Raw genomic sequence first — 16,192 nt, forward strand, 5'->3', positions numbered from 1 at the left:
CTGCTTCCTGCTCATCCACAACTCCTGCTCTAGCAGCAAGATACTGATAAACTTCACAAAAGAACCACAAAAACGTAGTCCTATATTTGATTTTTTTCTCAAATTAGCAACTCCAGCACATTCAGATTTATCACTTTTGTGCCAATGCATCTTGTCTGAACAGCTCACAGAAAAAGAAGCAACAATTATCCATTTCCACTAACATTTTCCTCTTTAATGCAAATACCCAGCACCAGATCTCAGCCTTCCCTGGCTTTTAGGGCTCTTAGCTTTCAGAAGACCTAAGAATATTCCCATGTAAATACTTTTCAAAACTATTTTATTTATACACAACATTACAACAACAATGAACCAAACACCTCCCACACAACATGGGAAGCTACAGCCACTCTTCCTGCCACCATGATTATTCAAAACACGTGGCCCTCTCAAACCAGATCAGTGTTTGTGCTAAAGTTTCCAGTGCATGTAAACTTTTGTGAGTTTCTGCAAAAGCCAAAGAGCTGGAGGCTGAGCCCAGTCCCCCAGATCATCATCACTGCTGTGTTAAGGCCATGTATTTTTGAAGTTCTTCCTTCCTCACTCCGCTCCCTTTCTCCTGCTGTCTGGTAGGGGCTGTGGGGTTGCTGCCCTGGGACAGCAGACCCAGCAGGACATACTGGCCTTTCTTCCATGCCTTCAAGTAAATTTCAAATGCTCTGTCACTCCTTAGTCATCGCTGGCTGTCCCACATGAGACTGACTTTGGCCAGCAGTCAGACACCAGTGCAGGTGGCACTTGTGACTTCCCCTAGCACAGTCTGTCTGAGAAGCCACTGACCACACCCCCACCCTGTGACAATTCAACTGCCTCAAGTAACCCCCAACATAAAAAGACTCACTGCAAACCAAACCACAACGGCTCCAGTGCAGCCTGTTAGTAACAGACACGTTTCTACCATGACCTGATTTTTAGTTTAAGTACCCTGTCACCAGCCACAGTCCTTGGGCTCATCAGTAGTTCCTTTTCCAGCCCCTGCTGTAGCTCTGTGTCACCGACACTGCACACCTAATGCTGCCATCCCTCACCAGCGTCCACATGATCCACATCTCCGTTGGGTTCAGTCTGTGCACAACCATCAGCTGTTTGTAAAAGCACGGATCAAAAGGGTTGAAAGGTCTCTGGATCCCAAATGTCTTAAAGCCAGCGTGGTTCTTTGGGGTCACTGACATCTTTGCCAGACACATTCCCACAAACACATCATCTATGGGGAAGAGCTCCATGTCCTCTGCGGTGCTCTGGAGGCGACGCACTGTCTCTCTGGACATCACGTATCCCCCTCCTCCTGCGTAGAGAGGATAGAAGGTGGCCCCATACATGGGCTCTGGAATGAAGTATTTGACCTTGGTGTTCCTGATGGGCCGGGCGTTGGCGATCACGTCCCCAACAAAGAGATCCTGTTCAGGGTCCAGCTCCTGGAGGAACTCCACGATGTTGTAAGTGTTGACAAACACGTCATCGTCTCCCTTCAGCACAAACCTGGCGTGCCGGCACTCCTCCGTGAACCAGCGGAGGAAATGCAGCTCCTTGAGGGTCAGGTTGAAGAAGTCGTCAACAAAATCCCACTGCAAGATGTCATCGAACTCCTGGCTCTCGTATGCCAGCAGCTGGTGCAGGGGCTGCTGCTGGATTTTGGCCTCGGAGCGCCCCAGGAGGAACACCAGCCTGATGTGCCTGCCCCCGATGGACACCTCCTTCCCCCACGTGTTCCTGATGGCCACGCGCCGGTCCACGTTGATGGGGGAAGACTTGATGGCCAGCAGGAGAAACATCTCTTTGCTACACCTGGAAGGCCTCACCAGAACTGAGAAGTTCCTGCAGTGCTTGTAGGTTAGGAAGATTCGATGAGGCTCGGGGAGGGCGAGAGAAGAATTGGCAAAGGTCAAGTTCGGCAAACACTTGCTGTGCTCGGCGCTGTCCAGAACCGAAGGCTGCACTCTGTGACCCACCGCATCCACTTTCTGCTCGGCTGATGACTCTGCCAACTTCGCCTCCTTCTTCAAGTAAAACACCCAGGCCAGCAGCGTGATTGAGAAGGTGTAAAATGCGAGGCTTTTAATCCTGGGATACATGGCAGCATCCGGCGCGGGACCGGCCCCGGGCGGGCAGATGAAGACGAGCCGCTCCCTCCCACCTCACCTGGGACGGGGACGTGTCTCGGTGCTTCCCCCCGCGTCTCACCAGGACCCGGTGCTGCCGGTGAGGACGGTCCAGAGCCCCCGGTCCCGCCGGGGCGCGCAGACCAGGCTGGAGCCGCCGTTCCACGGTGACCCCGCACGGCAAAACCCCCGCCCTGCTCTGCGGAGCCTCCTCCGCGCTTCACCGGGAGCCGCCGTTCCCTCCGCGCTTCACCGGGAGCCACTCCCGCCCCGCCCCGGCGCTGCCGAGCCCCGCCCCGGGCGGGGGGCTGGCACCGGCACCGGGGCAGCGCGTCCCCGGCACGGACACCCACCCTACACCCCGCACACCCACCCAACGCTCCCTGCCCGCTCCAGCTCCAGCAGAAGCTCAGCGCCAGCCACAGACCACCAGCTCCCAGCTCTGGCGGTCCAGCTAAACCAGGCTCCACGCAGCGTTACCCTGTGGTTTATTTCCACTCAGGCTTCTGCTGTGGACACATCACTGAGTATTCTCCACTGCCACGGCCACGTTCTCCTGGCTCTGGGTGCTGGCTGCCAAGGGCCATCGAAGCAGCTGCATCTGGAATTGAACTGTCAGCGGCACCGGCTGGGGCTCTTCATCCTCCTCCACTTCAGCAGCGTCTTTGTTTTTTCCTTTTCCTGTGGTAAGAAGTACATTTGTCACTGTCTTGAGAGAGTAAATAATCCTAAAAGCAGCAGTGACACCTTCCCTCAGGGAAAATTGAGTATGATTTTGGATGATAAGCCCAAAAAGCATCTTTAGGCTGGCAGTTGACCTGGGTGCAGCCTTGCTTTTTGTTGTGAAACTGCCCTAGGGCAAAAGAAAGATGCAGAAATAAATTATTTCAATTATCCTGGAAAATCAAGTGCGAGGTAAAATGAGACCTACGTGAGACTACTTCTGAAGACATCCTTCAGTGTCTGGGCAAATGGTTCACTTGTGACAAAGCCCGCTGCCTTTCCTCTTTGAGCCGTCTGGAAGTGATCCCAATTCCTCTGAGAACACTTATTATTTGTGTGCATTTGCTGAACTGAGGGACGCAAATCGGCCTCAGCTCCCGGCTGTGAGAGTGCCAGTCCCTGCTGGACACACGGCTGGGAGCCATCCCCTGTCCCCCGGGGCATGGCCCCTGCCACAGCTCCAAGGGCAGTCCCCAGGTGATGGGAAAGTGTCAAACACCCCCGGGGCAGCTGGTGGCTCACAGGGCAGGCAGGGTGTGCAGACACTGAGCTCAGCAGGGCTCCAGCAGCCCCCCACAAAAGCCACAGCTGGGGTGTTCTGGTGAGTCACAGCCATGGGACAGTGGGGGTAGCGAGCTGTGGGGCAGCTCTTCTTTAGGCACTGTGCATTTTGCACTCACACTTTGAATTATGCACTCAGTGGCCTCACAGTGCAGCCAAGCCAGCCACACCTGCACAGGCACACGGGGACACTAAATTAAGCACAAATCTCTAATTGCTGTGGGTTTCTTGCAGCAGCAGCACTTCTGTGCACACAACAGCACTTTTACCTTTGTTCAAGCTGAAGGGAAACCTCCTGCACACACTGACCACACACCAGGGAGGAAAGGAAGGAAGGAACAACCACTGCTGAAGCTGAGCTGTTTGACTGCAGCTGTCTGCTTCAGCAACAGGCTGAGTGTACATTGCAAATACAAATACACATCTTCTTGTGGGGGACAGCAATTCAATGAGTTTTCTTCTTTTCAGGTCACTAAGGGAGGCCACCAGCTTCTGTGAATGCAGCCCAGGACTGCAGAGCCCTGAGAGCCTCCCCAAAGATGGGGACCTTGCTGTGGGTGACAGGGCACAGGAAACCAGCCTGGAGCTCTGTGGGTTAATTGCACTCTTAAATCTGATGCCAAAGCAGGAAAACAAAGCTCCTTTGGTAGCTCTGAGCAGTACTGGGAGGCCTGGCCCTCTCCATGCCCTGGCTGACCCAGGAGCAGCTTTTCAGCATTGCTTGGCCACCCCTTCCCTCTCCCACTTCCTCCCGCTCTTGCATTACCCCACCAATGTGCTGGCACTGCTATTTTTGCAGTCAGAACCAAGACTGATGGAAAAATAACCTGCAAGAGGCAGGGTGAGGTTTGCCTCTGGCAGATCAAGCAAGGCTGCTGTCTGAGCTGCTCTGAGCCCTGCACTGGGGAGGCAGGGCACACACCTGGTGGGGTCGGGGTGGTCTCTTGGTGGGTGACAGCAGACTGGGATCTGTTCCCAGCCCTGCCATGGCTGGCTGGGGCACCTGGGGCTCTCTGTGCATCTCGTCTCCAAACCAGAGAGAACAACAATCCCCTCTGCAGAGTGCTTGGAGATGCGAGCTGGCAGTGAATGAGGAGCTCATTATGCATCCCAGGCAGCCCTCGCCCAGCTGCCTGCCCACGCCACCGCCCACATTTGGCAGCTGACGCAGCGGGCAGCCCTTTTCTCACCCAAAAATCTGCTTTGCCCATCTCCCCTGGCACAGGGTGCTGTAGGTGTGAGTCTCCCAGGGCAGCTGGCAGCCACCCCGGCTGCTTGTGCAGACAGCGGCTTGTAAAGAGTCCGGCTGTGTCTGTTCTGAGAGCCCCGCAGTCAATGTCTGTATTCACAGCCCCAGGCTCAGGATGTGAGTAAGTCCCTGCTCCTGGAGCTGGCAGGGTGGCCGGGCCCTGCTCCTGTTTGCTCTCTCACACACCCCGCCCTTTGTCCCGCCAGCTCCAGCCCCTGTCACCTTTGGAAGCCGCGGTTTTCTGGTCTCCTTTCTCTGCTTTGGGTTTTTTGTTCTTGTCTTTGCCTTTTTTTGCCTCCTGTGGAGAGAGATGTTTCCACAGTAAGGCTGTGTTGAAACTCACTGCCCTCATTGAGTCCTGTACCAGCTGTCATCATCTGGGTGCTGTCACTGGGATTTCAGGGGCAGGGGACAGAGGTGAGGGGCAGCAGGAGCACAGCAGAGTGGCTGCTCAGAGAAGAGAATCCAGGAAACAGAAAGTTGGTACAGCTGGTATGTGCTGCCATGCTGAGAGAGAGCACCAGAGGAAGCACGAGTGGCTGCTTACACATTCTGGAATGGAAAAACAAACTCATCTATTTTCCTAGGCCCAGAAAAAGTAGCAGAACTGCTCACTAATATCAGCCTTAAATAACCACACCAGCAGTGGTGGATGGTGGTCAGGCAGGGCTATTTCAGGAGAGAACTGAGGGATGGATGGAGGGATGGAGGGATGCCCAGGCCAGAGAAGGCATTTGCTGAAACCCAGCCTGCAGCCCTGCCCTGGGACATACTCCTTACCTTCTCCTCCAGAACTGGTGGTTCTGGTGGTTTTTCAGGGATCAGGATCCCAAAGTCACACACAATCGCCATCAGGTCCTCAGTGGCCAGCAGGGTCTCCAAGGGCACCCTCATGGTGCCCAGGGTGCTCCGAATGGGAGGGTCACTGCGGAATTCAATCGACTTCTTCTTCTTCTTCTTTTTCTGCTTGTCCTTGGACATGGGGACAGGCCTCAGCAGAAGATTGGGGTCCCTTTATCAGAGAGAAGCAACCCCAACCCAGCCCCTTGCCCACCACTGCATCTTGGCCAAGGTGTGTGTCAACAGCTGCTGCACACAAAGGGGGGACTTTGGGAGAGGTCTGACTCTCTGACCTACCAGACTGACCCAGGAGAAGGGTCCTTGTTCTCCCATCACTGTTTTTGCAACTCAGAGAGAATTTGGTCATTCTCTCCGGGCAGCCTACCTTTGCACCGTTCTTCTTCAGCTCCTGTCCTTCCTTATTTGTGACAGAATTTTCTTCTGGATCCACAGGCCATGAGAGCACCTGCCCAGAGAGAGGAGCTGGCCCAGAGTCACTGCTATCCCAGCCTGCCTCACAGAGGGAGTGTGATGCCACTGGCTGGGCCTCCCAGCAGCTCTTCCCCCTTCATCCAGCTCAGCCACACCCTCACCTTCTCCTCCACAACTGAGACAATGGTTCCAGCCTCCAGGTAGGACTTCAGCCCCACCAAGTCCTTGGCAATGTGCTCCTTCCTGTAGCTGCAGTCGATGGTGTCTGCCCAGGACTGTGCAGGGGTGGCAAAAACGTTTGCTGTGTAGGGACACAAAAAAGTTCAGAGCAGACCTCTCTGTCCCCTGCAGGACAGACAGACCTGCAGGACACAGCTTGTACCAGGTCATTATCCATCAGTCCCAGGAACAGCCCAGCTGGCACTGCCAGGGACATCCTGATGCCACCACACCCCACAAAGAGCTATAAACCTGTCCTGAGACATGGAACAGATGATCTATATTTCCTCATTACCAGGGTAGGCCATGGGTTCCTCTGTGGCTGGAGGCTCCTGATGGCTCTTTGTTTCTCCTGTGTCCTGAGCAGAGCTGTCCACATCCAGCACTGCCCCTGTGGGACTCTGGTGGATTTCTGTCCCCTGGAACAGAGATGGATTTGCCTCCAAAATCCTTTTCCCCAGCCCACCCATATGGGAAGAAGGGACTTCAGTGCCAGGAAAAGGGTCTGCCACAGTCAGCAGATGGGGACTGTGAGTTCCCTCCCACGGGCAGAGCTCTGGGCTCCCCAAGCCCAGAATGTGGGCAGCAGGGGCTTCTCCTGCTTGATGCAGCCACATGGGAATTCTGCCCCCAACACTGCTGCTTCCCACAGCAGGCCCATCACCCCATAGCCTGGAGATGCAGTTCCCCCTGCTGTGACCTGCCATGCTGCTTGTTTCCAGGAACACAATCAAGCACCAACCTCAGGACTGCCCCTGTCCTCCAGCTCTTCTCCCTCTGCAAACTGGTAGGTCACATAGTAGCTGCAGGCAATCAGTGGACCCTCAGAGCCAACCTCCAGCTGCTGAAAATCTTCGGGATTGGGGAGTCCCTTCATCTCCCCAATGCTCACAACCAGTCGTGCTTCACTCCTGATCAGCTCTGAAAGGAAGAGAATCCTGCCATGAAGCTGCAGCACTACCCTTCCAGAGAGAAGAAGAAACAGAGCAAGCAGAAACCTCCAGGTCCCATGTCCCCCTGCTGGCATCCCTCGGTGCCAGCCTGTGCAAATGCTGTGACAAATCACTGCCACGTGGCGTCACTACAAAGCCACGCAAACACCTCCTGGTTCGGTGCTCTGCTCCTTCGACGTTTGAATCTCCAAAAAGCACAATCCAGCACACAAACTCTTAGAGTAGGGATCATCAAGAGAGGCTTCCCATCCCGGCTGTCCCCAGCCTCCTGCTCTCATCCCAGTCAGGGATGTGCCACAGAGGTGGCACTGATGTGTGCCCACAGTGCAGCCCCCTGTGAGAACCCTCCCCAGCACTGATGTTCCTCTTGCCGCAGCTCAGGAGGGAAATGCATGATCTGAAACCAGATGGGAAGAAAAGCTGAGACAGGCCAGGACACTGAGGCAGTGCTGGGACTGGGATTGGTTGTTCTTGGGCCCCAGTCAGAAACTACCTCACTTGTAATGACACAACCACAATGCAAACCCCGCTCCTGAATCACAGGGTCAGCACGGGCAGGCTCAGAGGCAGGGCTCACCTGGCTGCCTTGCCAGCCCATGGAACTGCTGCCTCTCTTCAGGCCATATGTAGATGTCATCGAGGATGGACAGCTTGGGCAGGCTGTCCACGAGGAAGCCTCTATAAGCGGGGATGAGAGCCAGTGGGTTCCCCTGGAGCAGCAGGATGCGAAGGTTCTGCAGGGTGGACAGCTGGGAGACCAGTCCCAGCAGGTCTGTGAGGCTGTTAAAGCTCAGGTCAAGGGAGACAAGGTTTGGCCTAAGGAGAGAACCCAGGGAAGGATGTAAGGTAGCCAGCACCTATTTGAGGATAGAAAGCTAAAGCCCTGGACCAAAAATAGAAACAAAATTCATATTTCCCCAGCATAAACTGGGTTGAACTGAGGAATCCAATCTGGAGGCCAATTCCAAATCCCTGAGCCATACAGTCCATTGCCAGTCTGCCCCACAACACAAAAATGTTTCTTTAGCATCCATTGATGACCCCACTGCACCATTTGGTGAGGCAGTCTATGCTTCAGATGCTTACAGACTTCCAGCAGGGGCTTTGGGAAGGACATGGAAAAAGTAAATTGTCCAGGGAAATGGAACTGGGATGGGCAAGGTGTCAGGGCAGTTCCCCCGGTGATCTCCCCACTCCACACCTTGCTAAGGACCAAAACAACCTCTGGGCATGAGACAGATGACAGCAGAGACAGAGAGTAGACACAGAGCAAAGAAACAATTCAGTTGTTTCTGAATTTTCCCAACATTTTCCCTTTTTTTTTTCCCAAAAAGGGCCACCTCCATGGCTTGAGGTGAGCTGTTCACATCTGCTCATTTCCCTTTCAGGAGCCCACATTCAGCCTGTGGCATTACCAGAAATCCACAGTGAGGTGCTTTTCCTGGGAAGGACCACACAGCCGGTTGTAGCCCAGCCCCAAGTGCTGGAGCTCTGGGGGTGGCTGAGCACACAGGTCCTGCAGATCATCCACATCATTGTAGCAGAGCTCCAGCACCTGCCCAGGACAGAAGGAACAACAAACACCTTGGAAATGAGCTGTTCCTGGCACGCCCTTGAGCTGTTTGTCTTTTCCTGTGTTCCCACATGGGAATTCCTGCACAAACCCTGCTCGCTCACCTTCAGAGACCGGGGCAGGTGGGCCGAGGTTACTCTGCTGATGTGGTTGGCACTGAGGATGAGCTCCTCCAGCTGCTGGAACTTCAGCAGACCCTCATCCACCTCCTCCACCTGCAAAGAGCTGGGTTTGGCCAACTTGTCCTTGAGGCGCCTTGTGGCCAGGGTGACAAGACCACATCTTGACCTGTGTGACACGGGCTAGCACAACATCCTGGGGAGGCTGTGGGGAGAAGTTCTACTCTAGCTGCAGCACCTGGGAAGATCATGGGACGGCAAGGTGTCCTTTTCCCAGCATGTTTTCCCTGACAGCAGGAAAACAAGCTTTCCTGGCCTACAGCTTTATGGGTACCAGCAGCCGCACTTACCCCCTTGTCGAGTATCCGCAGGCACTTGACGAGCTGGAAGATTCTGGAGCCACGGAGGAGCTCGGGTGCCAGCACAACCACTTCCCTCAGGCACTGGGCCTGGGGGCTGCAGTCGGGGGGCAGTGCCCAGGGGCTGTGTGGGTCTCTCAGCAGCTCCAGCAGCACCTCAGTGGTCTCCTCTCCCAGAGGCACAGCCTCCGCCAGCCCCGCTGGCTGTGCCCGGGAGCTCCGGCGGGCATTGAGGCGGGATTTGTTCTGCGGACAGGGAGAGAGGAGAGGCAATGGCAGCCCTGTGCCACATCCCACGGCTGTGCCCCCCAGAGCCCTACCCAGCTGCCGAGGCCGCAGGGGAAGTCGTAGAGCCCCAGGTGATGCAGGTACTCCTGAAAAGCAGCCGAGACGATGCCGGGGGCTGCCATGCAGCCCCAGCCCGGCAGGGAATCCCCGGGCTCAGTGGCTTGTGTCCCTGTTGCTAGGAGATGGTGCCATGGAACCACACTCGCCAAGGAGAGGGTGCAGCAGGTCTGGAACAGCACCAAGCTCACCCGGCTGGGAATAAATCTCTGTTTTTCTGGTTCCCACTGGGTTCTGGGGCTGCTCCCCACCAGGGAAAGGGCTGGTGGCCTTATGCTGCACTTGCAGGGTGCAGCATCAGCATTCTTGCCTGGCTGAGGACCTGTGGCATGGAATTTGCCATTTCCCTTATCTGTGTCCTCAGTGTCACTCAGGCTTCAGGGAAGAAGCAGAGTCTCAGTCAGCTCCAAAATCCCAGCTCTCCCCTTTACGTGGAGGGCACTGCCACACAACCATGTAAGGCCAGAAAACAAGCTCACGGCTGACAATACCAGCTCCCACACTTGGAAAAAGTAGGTGAGCTCAAGGAACAAAAGCCACAGCTGTGTATCAGGTCAGCATCAGGTCTGCACAGGCAGAGATTGATTTCCTTTTTCCAGCGATAGGTGTTGTGGCAATGGCCACAAATTCCATTTTAGCGAGCTGACAGAGCAGCGTGTGTCAGCAGAACCTCACCAAATGAATTGCAGTTGCTCTGTGATGTCTGATGGTTACGTGGTGGAAAGCTGAACTTCTCAGGTTGGGTTTTACAGGACGGATGCTGACCTGCTCCCTTATCAGCTCAGCAGCTTATCACAGCCCTGTACAGACTGGGAAGGATGTGCACAGCATGCACAGGCTATGAGATAATGGCATGTCCTGGAGTGGAATAACCAGGTAAAGTGCTGTCCTTAGGAGAAAATGAAGTAAAATCTTTTGAAAGTCTTTGAAAGAAAATTACCAGCGGTTGAATTGTGTTTTGTGGAAAAGCAACGTTGTAAAAATTCTGCTTCTTTTATTTGCATCGCTATTTAAAATAACCAGCCCCCACTGCCTTCAGTGCTGCACAAAGAGATATTCCTGCTCTTGGGGGAAGATCAGATCCCAGTACTCCCTGGCTGTGCCCATCTGGGAGAGCTGGAAGGGGGCTGGCAGTGCCCAGTGGCATTTTTTATGTACAAGCTCCTGCACCTTCCCCAGATCGTCCTGTGGGCCATTGACCAACTGCATCTCTGCAAGTTTGGTGCTTCCAAACCCTCCTAAGATCACCCTCCTGCCTGAAAGGAGCCATCTGTACCCACCACTGCCTCTGCAGGGACATTCCTAAAGAACACCATGCACAAAGAAACATCTCTCTTTCTCTCTGTCTCAATTTTCCCACCAAATAATAATAAAACCCTCAAATAAAAGAAGTGTTTGCCAGAACTGTCATTTCCATAGGCCATGGTAACTCATCTCTTCCTTGGCATTACTTAGCACCCATTCTGTTTTGGTGTGTATGAGAATTTCCTGCATTTGGTTACTGGAAGCAGCAAACAGCCTCAGGGGAGCTGGAGAGATGGGCAACAGGGGTGGGGAGGAGGGATCTGAGCATCCCTTGGGAACAGGGTCTTACAGGCATCCAGCAAAAGGATTTATACATGGAACTGGAAGCCTGACCTACCTTGGACACTCCCTGCACTGGCCCACTCTTACACTGACTCTGCAGGAGAAGCAATGGCTTTGGGCGGCAATAACATGCTTCCAACCACCTTTATAAATAAAACAAGAGTTTATGATCTAAATCCCACACTTTGGAGAGCCCAAGGACTTAGATGGGATGGCCAAGGCAAGCTCAAAGAGATGACACAGGACACCCTCTATGTCAGTTTGAAACTGTGCACGTAGATCACAATCAGTGAAGACACATTTGAATCAACTTTTGATATAATCTTTCAAAAAGAAAAAAACTCGAATTATCACTGGCAAAAAAAAAAAAAATACTGTGGGGGAGCCACTGACGCAGGACTCCACAGCACTTAAATGCAGCCTGGCTGCCCCATCCACAGCACTCCAGCAGGCAGAAGCTCCAGAACCAGCTCCAACGCCAGCTCCCAGCCAAGCCACTGCCGTCCCATCCCGCCATGGAATGCAGAGCAGGTGGGTGTGACTTGCCCTTGCTGCAGGCTCTAAGGTTGCCCTGGCTGATGCACATCTCCACTTCATGCCTATATGCTTTAAAAATGTATCACGTTGCATAAAACTATGAAGATTTGCAAAAAGCTATGCAGAAGATTGAGACTAATCATTGTATTCTCTCTTTCCTTCTCTCTTTCCTTTTGGTTTCTTCTCTTCATCTGAATGCAGAGAACAACAGGTTTGCAATCTTCCTCTTCTGTTTACTGGTTCCTTTGGGCTCCATGGCACCGACAGAGACATCAGAAAGCAGAGTGACTACAGGACAGAGGCAGAATCACTTCACTACAGAGATACCAACCTACGCATCAGTAATACAACAGAAAGCACACGAGTTGTTTGAATTCTATGTAAGTGCACCATTTTCCACGTGCTGTGCCTATGTCTGTGGAGAAATCTCTTGAATTATTACAAAACATTAGAAAGACCACCAGAAAATAAGTATTTGGGTTAAACTCAAAAGTAGCTCTTCTCTGTATTCCATGCAAGAAGGAAAGTGTTCATTGTGTTATTTGAGGGCAGTTGGAGCAAGGGCAGCTGCAGGGAGCTTGGGTGACTTTGCCTCAGCTGGGATCTTCCTGATTCCCAATGTTCCTTCTCAGTCTCCTGTGTCCCACTGGGCATCTTCTTGCAGCAATTTAGTCAGGTCACTGGAAATGTGGTGAGAGTTGCTTTGCCCATCAGTCTGACCCTAGTGCTTGGGTACTTCTGCCAAAAATCCTGTTCACCTATCCTTTCCTTGGAAAGGAAAAACGTTCACTGAACGCAGGTGCCAATGTCTCAGAAAAAGTTCAGTTCCTGGGTCTGTGTTCCCAAGAGTATGTTGATAAAAATCAACACTGACATTTCCTCTGAATTTATTTTTGAAATCAAAACCATCTCTGCCAAAACAGATGGAAACAGAGGCCAAACCAGATCTCTGGAATAGGCAAATTTTGCCCCTACAGCAAAGAATAGAAGCCAAGGTTTAGAAAAGCTGAGACCCAAGGCAAGCAAGGCATGGGGATCTGCAAACTCTGTGCAATGCCTGCTTGATCAGAGGGATGAAGGTGTTAATGCAACAATTGAAACACAACCAAAAACGGGTACGCAAATGAGAAAGCGAAACCAAAGGATCAACAATTTAACAATTTCTCTCCTCTTCCTTCCCCACAGCACAAATGCATCTCTGCAACATTCCACCCTGAGCCCTGGACAGTTATGTCCAAGGCCAGAGAGATGGCAGACAGAATACCCCAATGTCCAGCTTTCCAGGCAAACTGCTGTGCTCTGCACCACATCCACCACGCTCTGAAAAGCCTGGGAGGTGACATAGAAACCTTCTGCACCCAGAGCTCCAAAGGCCTGGTCCAGGCCAACCTCAACCAGCTGGGCACCACCCTGAGCCAGGGCACTGCCTTCTACACCTGCAGCAGCCAGCACCTGGCCCAGCTGGAGCCCCAGGGCCACACCATGAGCCAGGCAGACACAAAAACCTACATCTGGTGGGTCCTAAAGAAATATGAGGACATCATGCAACTCACAGGAAAGCTGTACTCTGAAGCAGCAGTTTGATATGCCAGGGTGAAAAAATAACTACCAGGGGTTATGGGATCAGTTTGATGCCAGGATCAACATTGATAATTGCTATTCTAACTATGTAATCCAGTTTAATTTAATATTTAAAGGATGAATGTGTTATTGAATGTATTTATTATAAAACTATTTATATTGTCTTATTTGCAACACCATATAATGAGGATGGACTAACGTGAGTCAAGGTAATTTAATTAACCAGCCCTGACATATATAAGCAAAATATAATTTCAGTAATTTTAATGTTATTTATATTTTTATCTTGCAGTTGTTTTTCAAAAGAAAAGTTGATTGTCAGCAGGCTGATTTTGTACTTCTCTCTCTACTAGGGAATTTTATTTATGAATTTATACAACACATCTATTTTTATAAATCTATTTAAGCAATTAGTTTATATATTTATTTATTCATATTTTAAACTCATATTTTAATACTGAAAGGGATCTATTTGCTACTTAGTAAATAATGTTTTACTCATTTCCTGTTACCACCTTTGGATAGAAACTGGAACTTAATTAAAATATTAAATAAAACAAATATTGCTGGATTCTCTTTTTACTATTTCTTTTTTACAATATATTTTGCACTGGCCCTGTTCTGCTCAGACTTCTCCAGGAAAAGTGGGTTTGATATCAACTGAGTTACACTGCCAGCCCCCCAAAGGTCTGAGGGGGGATCCTGGAGAAGCACTCAAGTTTCCCAAGAGGAACTGAGAGACCAAGCTCCTTGCTGGAGCCAGAGGAAGAATTCCTCCCAAACAGGCCCCATTTCAGACACAACTGTGGAGATGTCACATAGTGGTGACATGAAGAAGGTAAAACCCCAACCTCCTATACTCCATTTTTAATAGAGAAAGAAGAGTGGTTGGGGGAAAATGAAAAACACTGCCTGGGGTTGTGCTTATCCTCAAGGCTGAAGGAACACCTGCCTGACCTTTTCAGGTGGGGTCAGCAAACCTGTCAGAGGAGGAAAATAGTCACACCCCAGGGCTTAAACATCGCCCCTGTGAAGGACTGACACAAACCACTTCAGCCTTGCTGAACCAGAGGATTATACAGGGCTGCTCCCTGTGGTTTCCTCTCCCATGCATGGCTTTTGTTTCTCCTTCTGAAGATATAAATAGCTCAACAAAAGTGTTTGCCTTAGAAAGGGAAATGCTTCCTCAGCAGTGCTAACAAGATGTCAAAGTGAGTCAGAAGGTCTGTCCAAACTCACGTCATGGAAAGAGCTACCTGAGCCAAGAGAGTTTTCTTCCCCAGGGGGGAACACTCAGAGCTACCTGAGCCAGGAGAGTTTTCTTCCCCAGGGGGGAACATTGAGACAGTCACTGCAGAGAGGAAAAGGCACCAGCCCCAGGCAGAACATTCAGAGAACACCTGCAGCCCTGTGGCCTTCCTGGTGCAGGGTCACCAGGCTCACATAAATCCTCCCCAGCTCTGGAGAGCTGCAAGTTGGGGGATACACCTGTGGCACGGGAGCATCTCTGCTGTGATCATGATTCAGTCCCCAGCAAAGATCTCCTGACATGCAGTTCCCCTTTTATGCTGGTTGAAAACAAAGCCTATGAGGAATGGAGGGTTTGGATGGAGGAGCCACAGATGGGCTCTGTAAGCAGTGTCAGAAGGGAGCAGCAGGACCCAGGGATTTGATGAGTCCCTTCTTTCCTGGGTTTGTTTCCATTTGGTGGTGGAAAAGCACTGGGGGTGTGACACACACACCTTGTTCTGATGTTAAACATCTCTCTGGATGACAACAGGGGCTCTTCTGGGTTTGCACACAGGGAACTTTCCCAGCACCCAAATAACCATTCCTCGTCTGCCCACCTCCTGGACAAAGTGCAGAGATGAGCTCCTGAGGGAAAATACAGGTTAAAACAAATAAATAAAAATCTAGTAAGCATTCTATTCCATTCTTTTAGAAATAAAGAGAGCCCTGGGCTGTGAAATCACTTACAGCAGTGATTTCATTTGGCATCATTTCCACAGAGCAAGTGTAGGTCCACTTTTGGCAGTGTTCAAGGATTAGCAGTGCCAGCCACAAAAAGAAACCACTTCACAAACTCTTCTGGCACCTCAGCTGAAGTTACAGCAGCCTCCCTGAAATCACCACTAAATCAGTAATACAGAAACAGTGCTCTGCAGCCACAGCTTCCTCCCAGAGAGCTTTGATAGCATCACTGCAATAACTCTGGCATTTGTAGTGCTTGGTCAAGAGTGAAGGCAAGCTGAAGAGTTGGTTTATCACTGTTGAAATAGCACTGCTCTTCACTCCCACCAAAATGCTTTATGTGAGATCAAGCTTGTGATTTCTGAAAAATTAAATGCAGGGTTTTTGAACCCTGCTGTACCTCCTGGAACTGCAGGCCTGACTCATCAGAAGTTCTCATGAGAAATACCAAATCAAAAGCACCAATCACAAGGATAACATCAACCAGCACAAACTCTTGTGCGGTGATTTTAAAATAAAATCCTTCTTTTCACTCTTCTATTACCTTTCACTTCAACTAGAGCCTCACTGCTGCTTCCACTAGGCAAGAAAATCCAAAATGCCAGGGAGGTGACAACTGCAGCACAGAGAACTGGAGTGTCCTACCAGAGAAAAACAAAAAATCAGTCATTAAAGGCAGATTTAGTAATTTCATTTTTAAATGGACTTAAGCAGCTTGGTGCCTAACACCAACATCAATCCCAAAAGGAGTCCAAACTTCAGCAACTCCACAGAGAACACAGAGCCCAGCTCTGGGAATGCCAAACACACAGATCCAAAGGTAACTCCAGCACTGTTCACAGGGCAATGAGCTCTTATCACCTTTTAGAGCTGCAAGAAGGATGCCAAGGTGCCAACCCTGGTCCAGGAATAATTCTGCTTACCATTTCCTCACCTCCAGTCAGAAAAGAAAGGCATTAAAACCAGTTTCTTCCAAAAAATATCCTTTATTGTTTTGGTTGTAAA

At 51.2% G+C, this 16,192-nt stretch overlaps 2 protein-coding genes across 2 annotated transcripts; both read right to left on the reverse strand.

Moving 5' to 3' along the window:
- Positions 1 to 992: 992 nt before the first annotated feature.
- On the reverse strand, positions 993 to 2,111 carry B3GNT4 (UDP-GlcNAc:betaGal beta-1,3-N-acetylglucosaminyltransferase 4; the record flags this gene model as incomplete). The annotated part of the gene is made up of 1 exon (XM_084217552.1): positions 993 to 2,111. The coding sequence occupies one exon, from the start codon at positions 2,109 to 2,111 to the stop codon at positions 993 to 995; it is 1,119 nt and encodes a 372-aa protein (XP_084073678.1).
- Positions 2,112 to 2,658: 547 nt separating this feature from the next.
- On the reverse strand, positions 2,659 to 9,576 carry LRRC43 (leucine rich repeat containing 43; the record flags this gene model as incomplete). Its single annotated transcript, XM_084217343.1, has 12 exons — positions 2,659 to 2,819; positions 4,894 to 4,969; positions 5,452 to 5,643; positions 5,897 to 5,977; positions 6,105 to 6,244; positions 6,458 to 6,581; positions 6,905 to 7,083; positions 7,693 to 7,931; positions 8,531 to 8,670; positions 8,793 to 8,903; positions 9,158 to 9,412; positions 9,487 to 9,576. 12 exons carry the CDS (start codon positions 9,574 to 9,576, stop codon positions 2,659 to 2,661), a joined length of 1,788 nt encoding a protein of 595 aa, XP_084073469.1.
- Between the last annotated feature and the right edge of the window lie 6,616 nt (positions 9,577 to 16,192).

This window comes from Fringilla coelebs, assembly GCF_963513975.1.
Source record: "Fringilla coelebs genome assembly, chromosome: 17".
Lineage (NCBI taxonomy): Eukaryota > Metazoa > Chordata > Aves > Passeriformes > Fringillidae > Fringilla > Fringilla coelebs.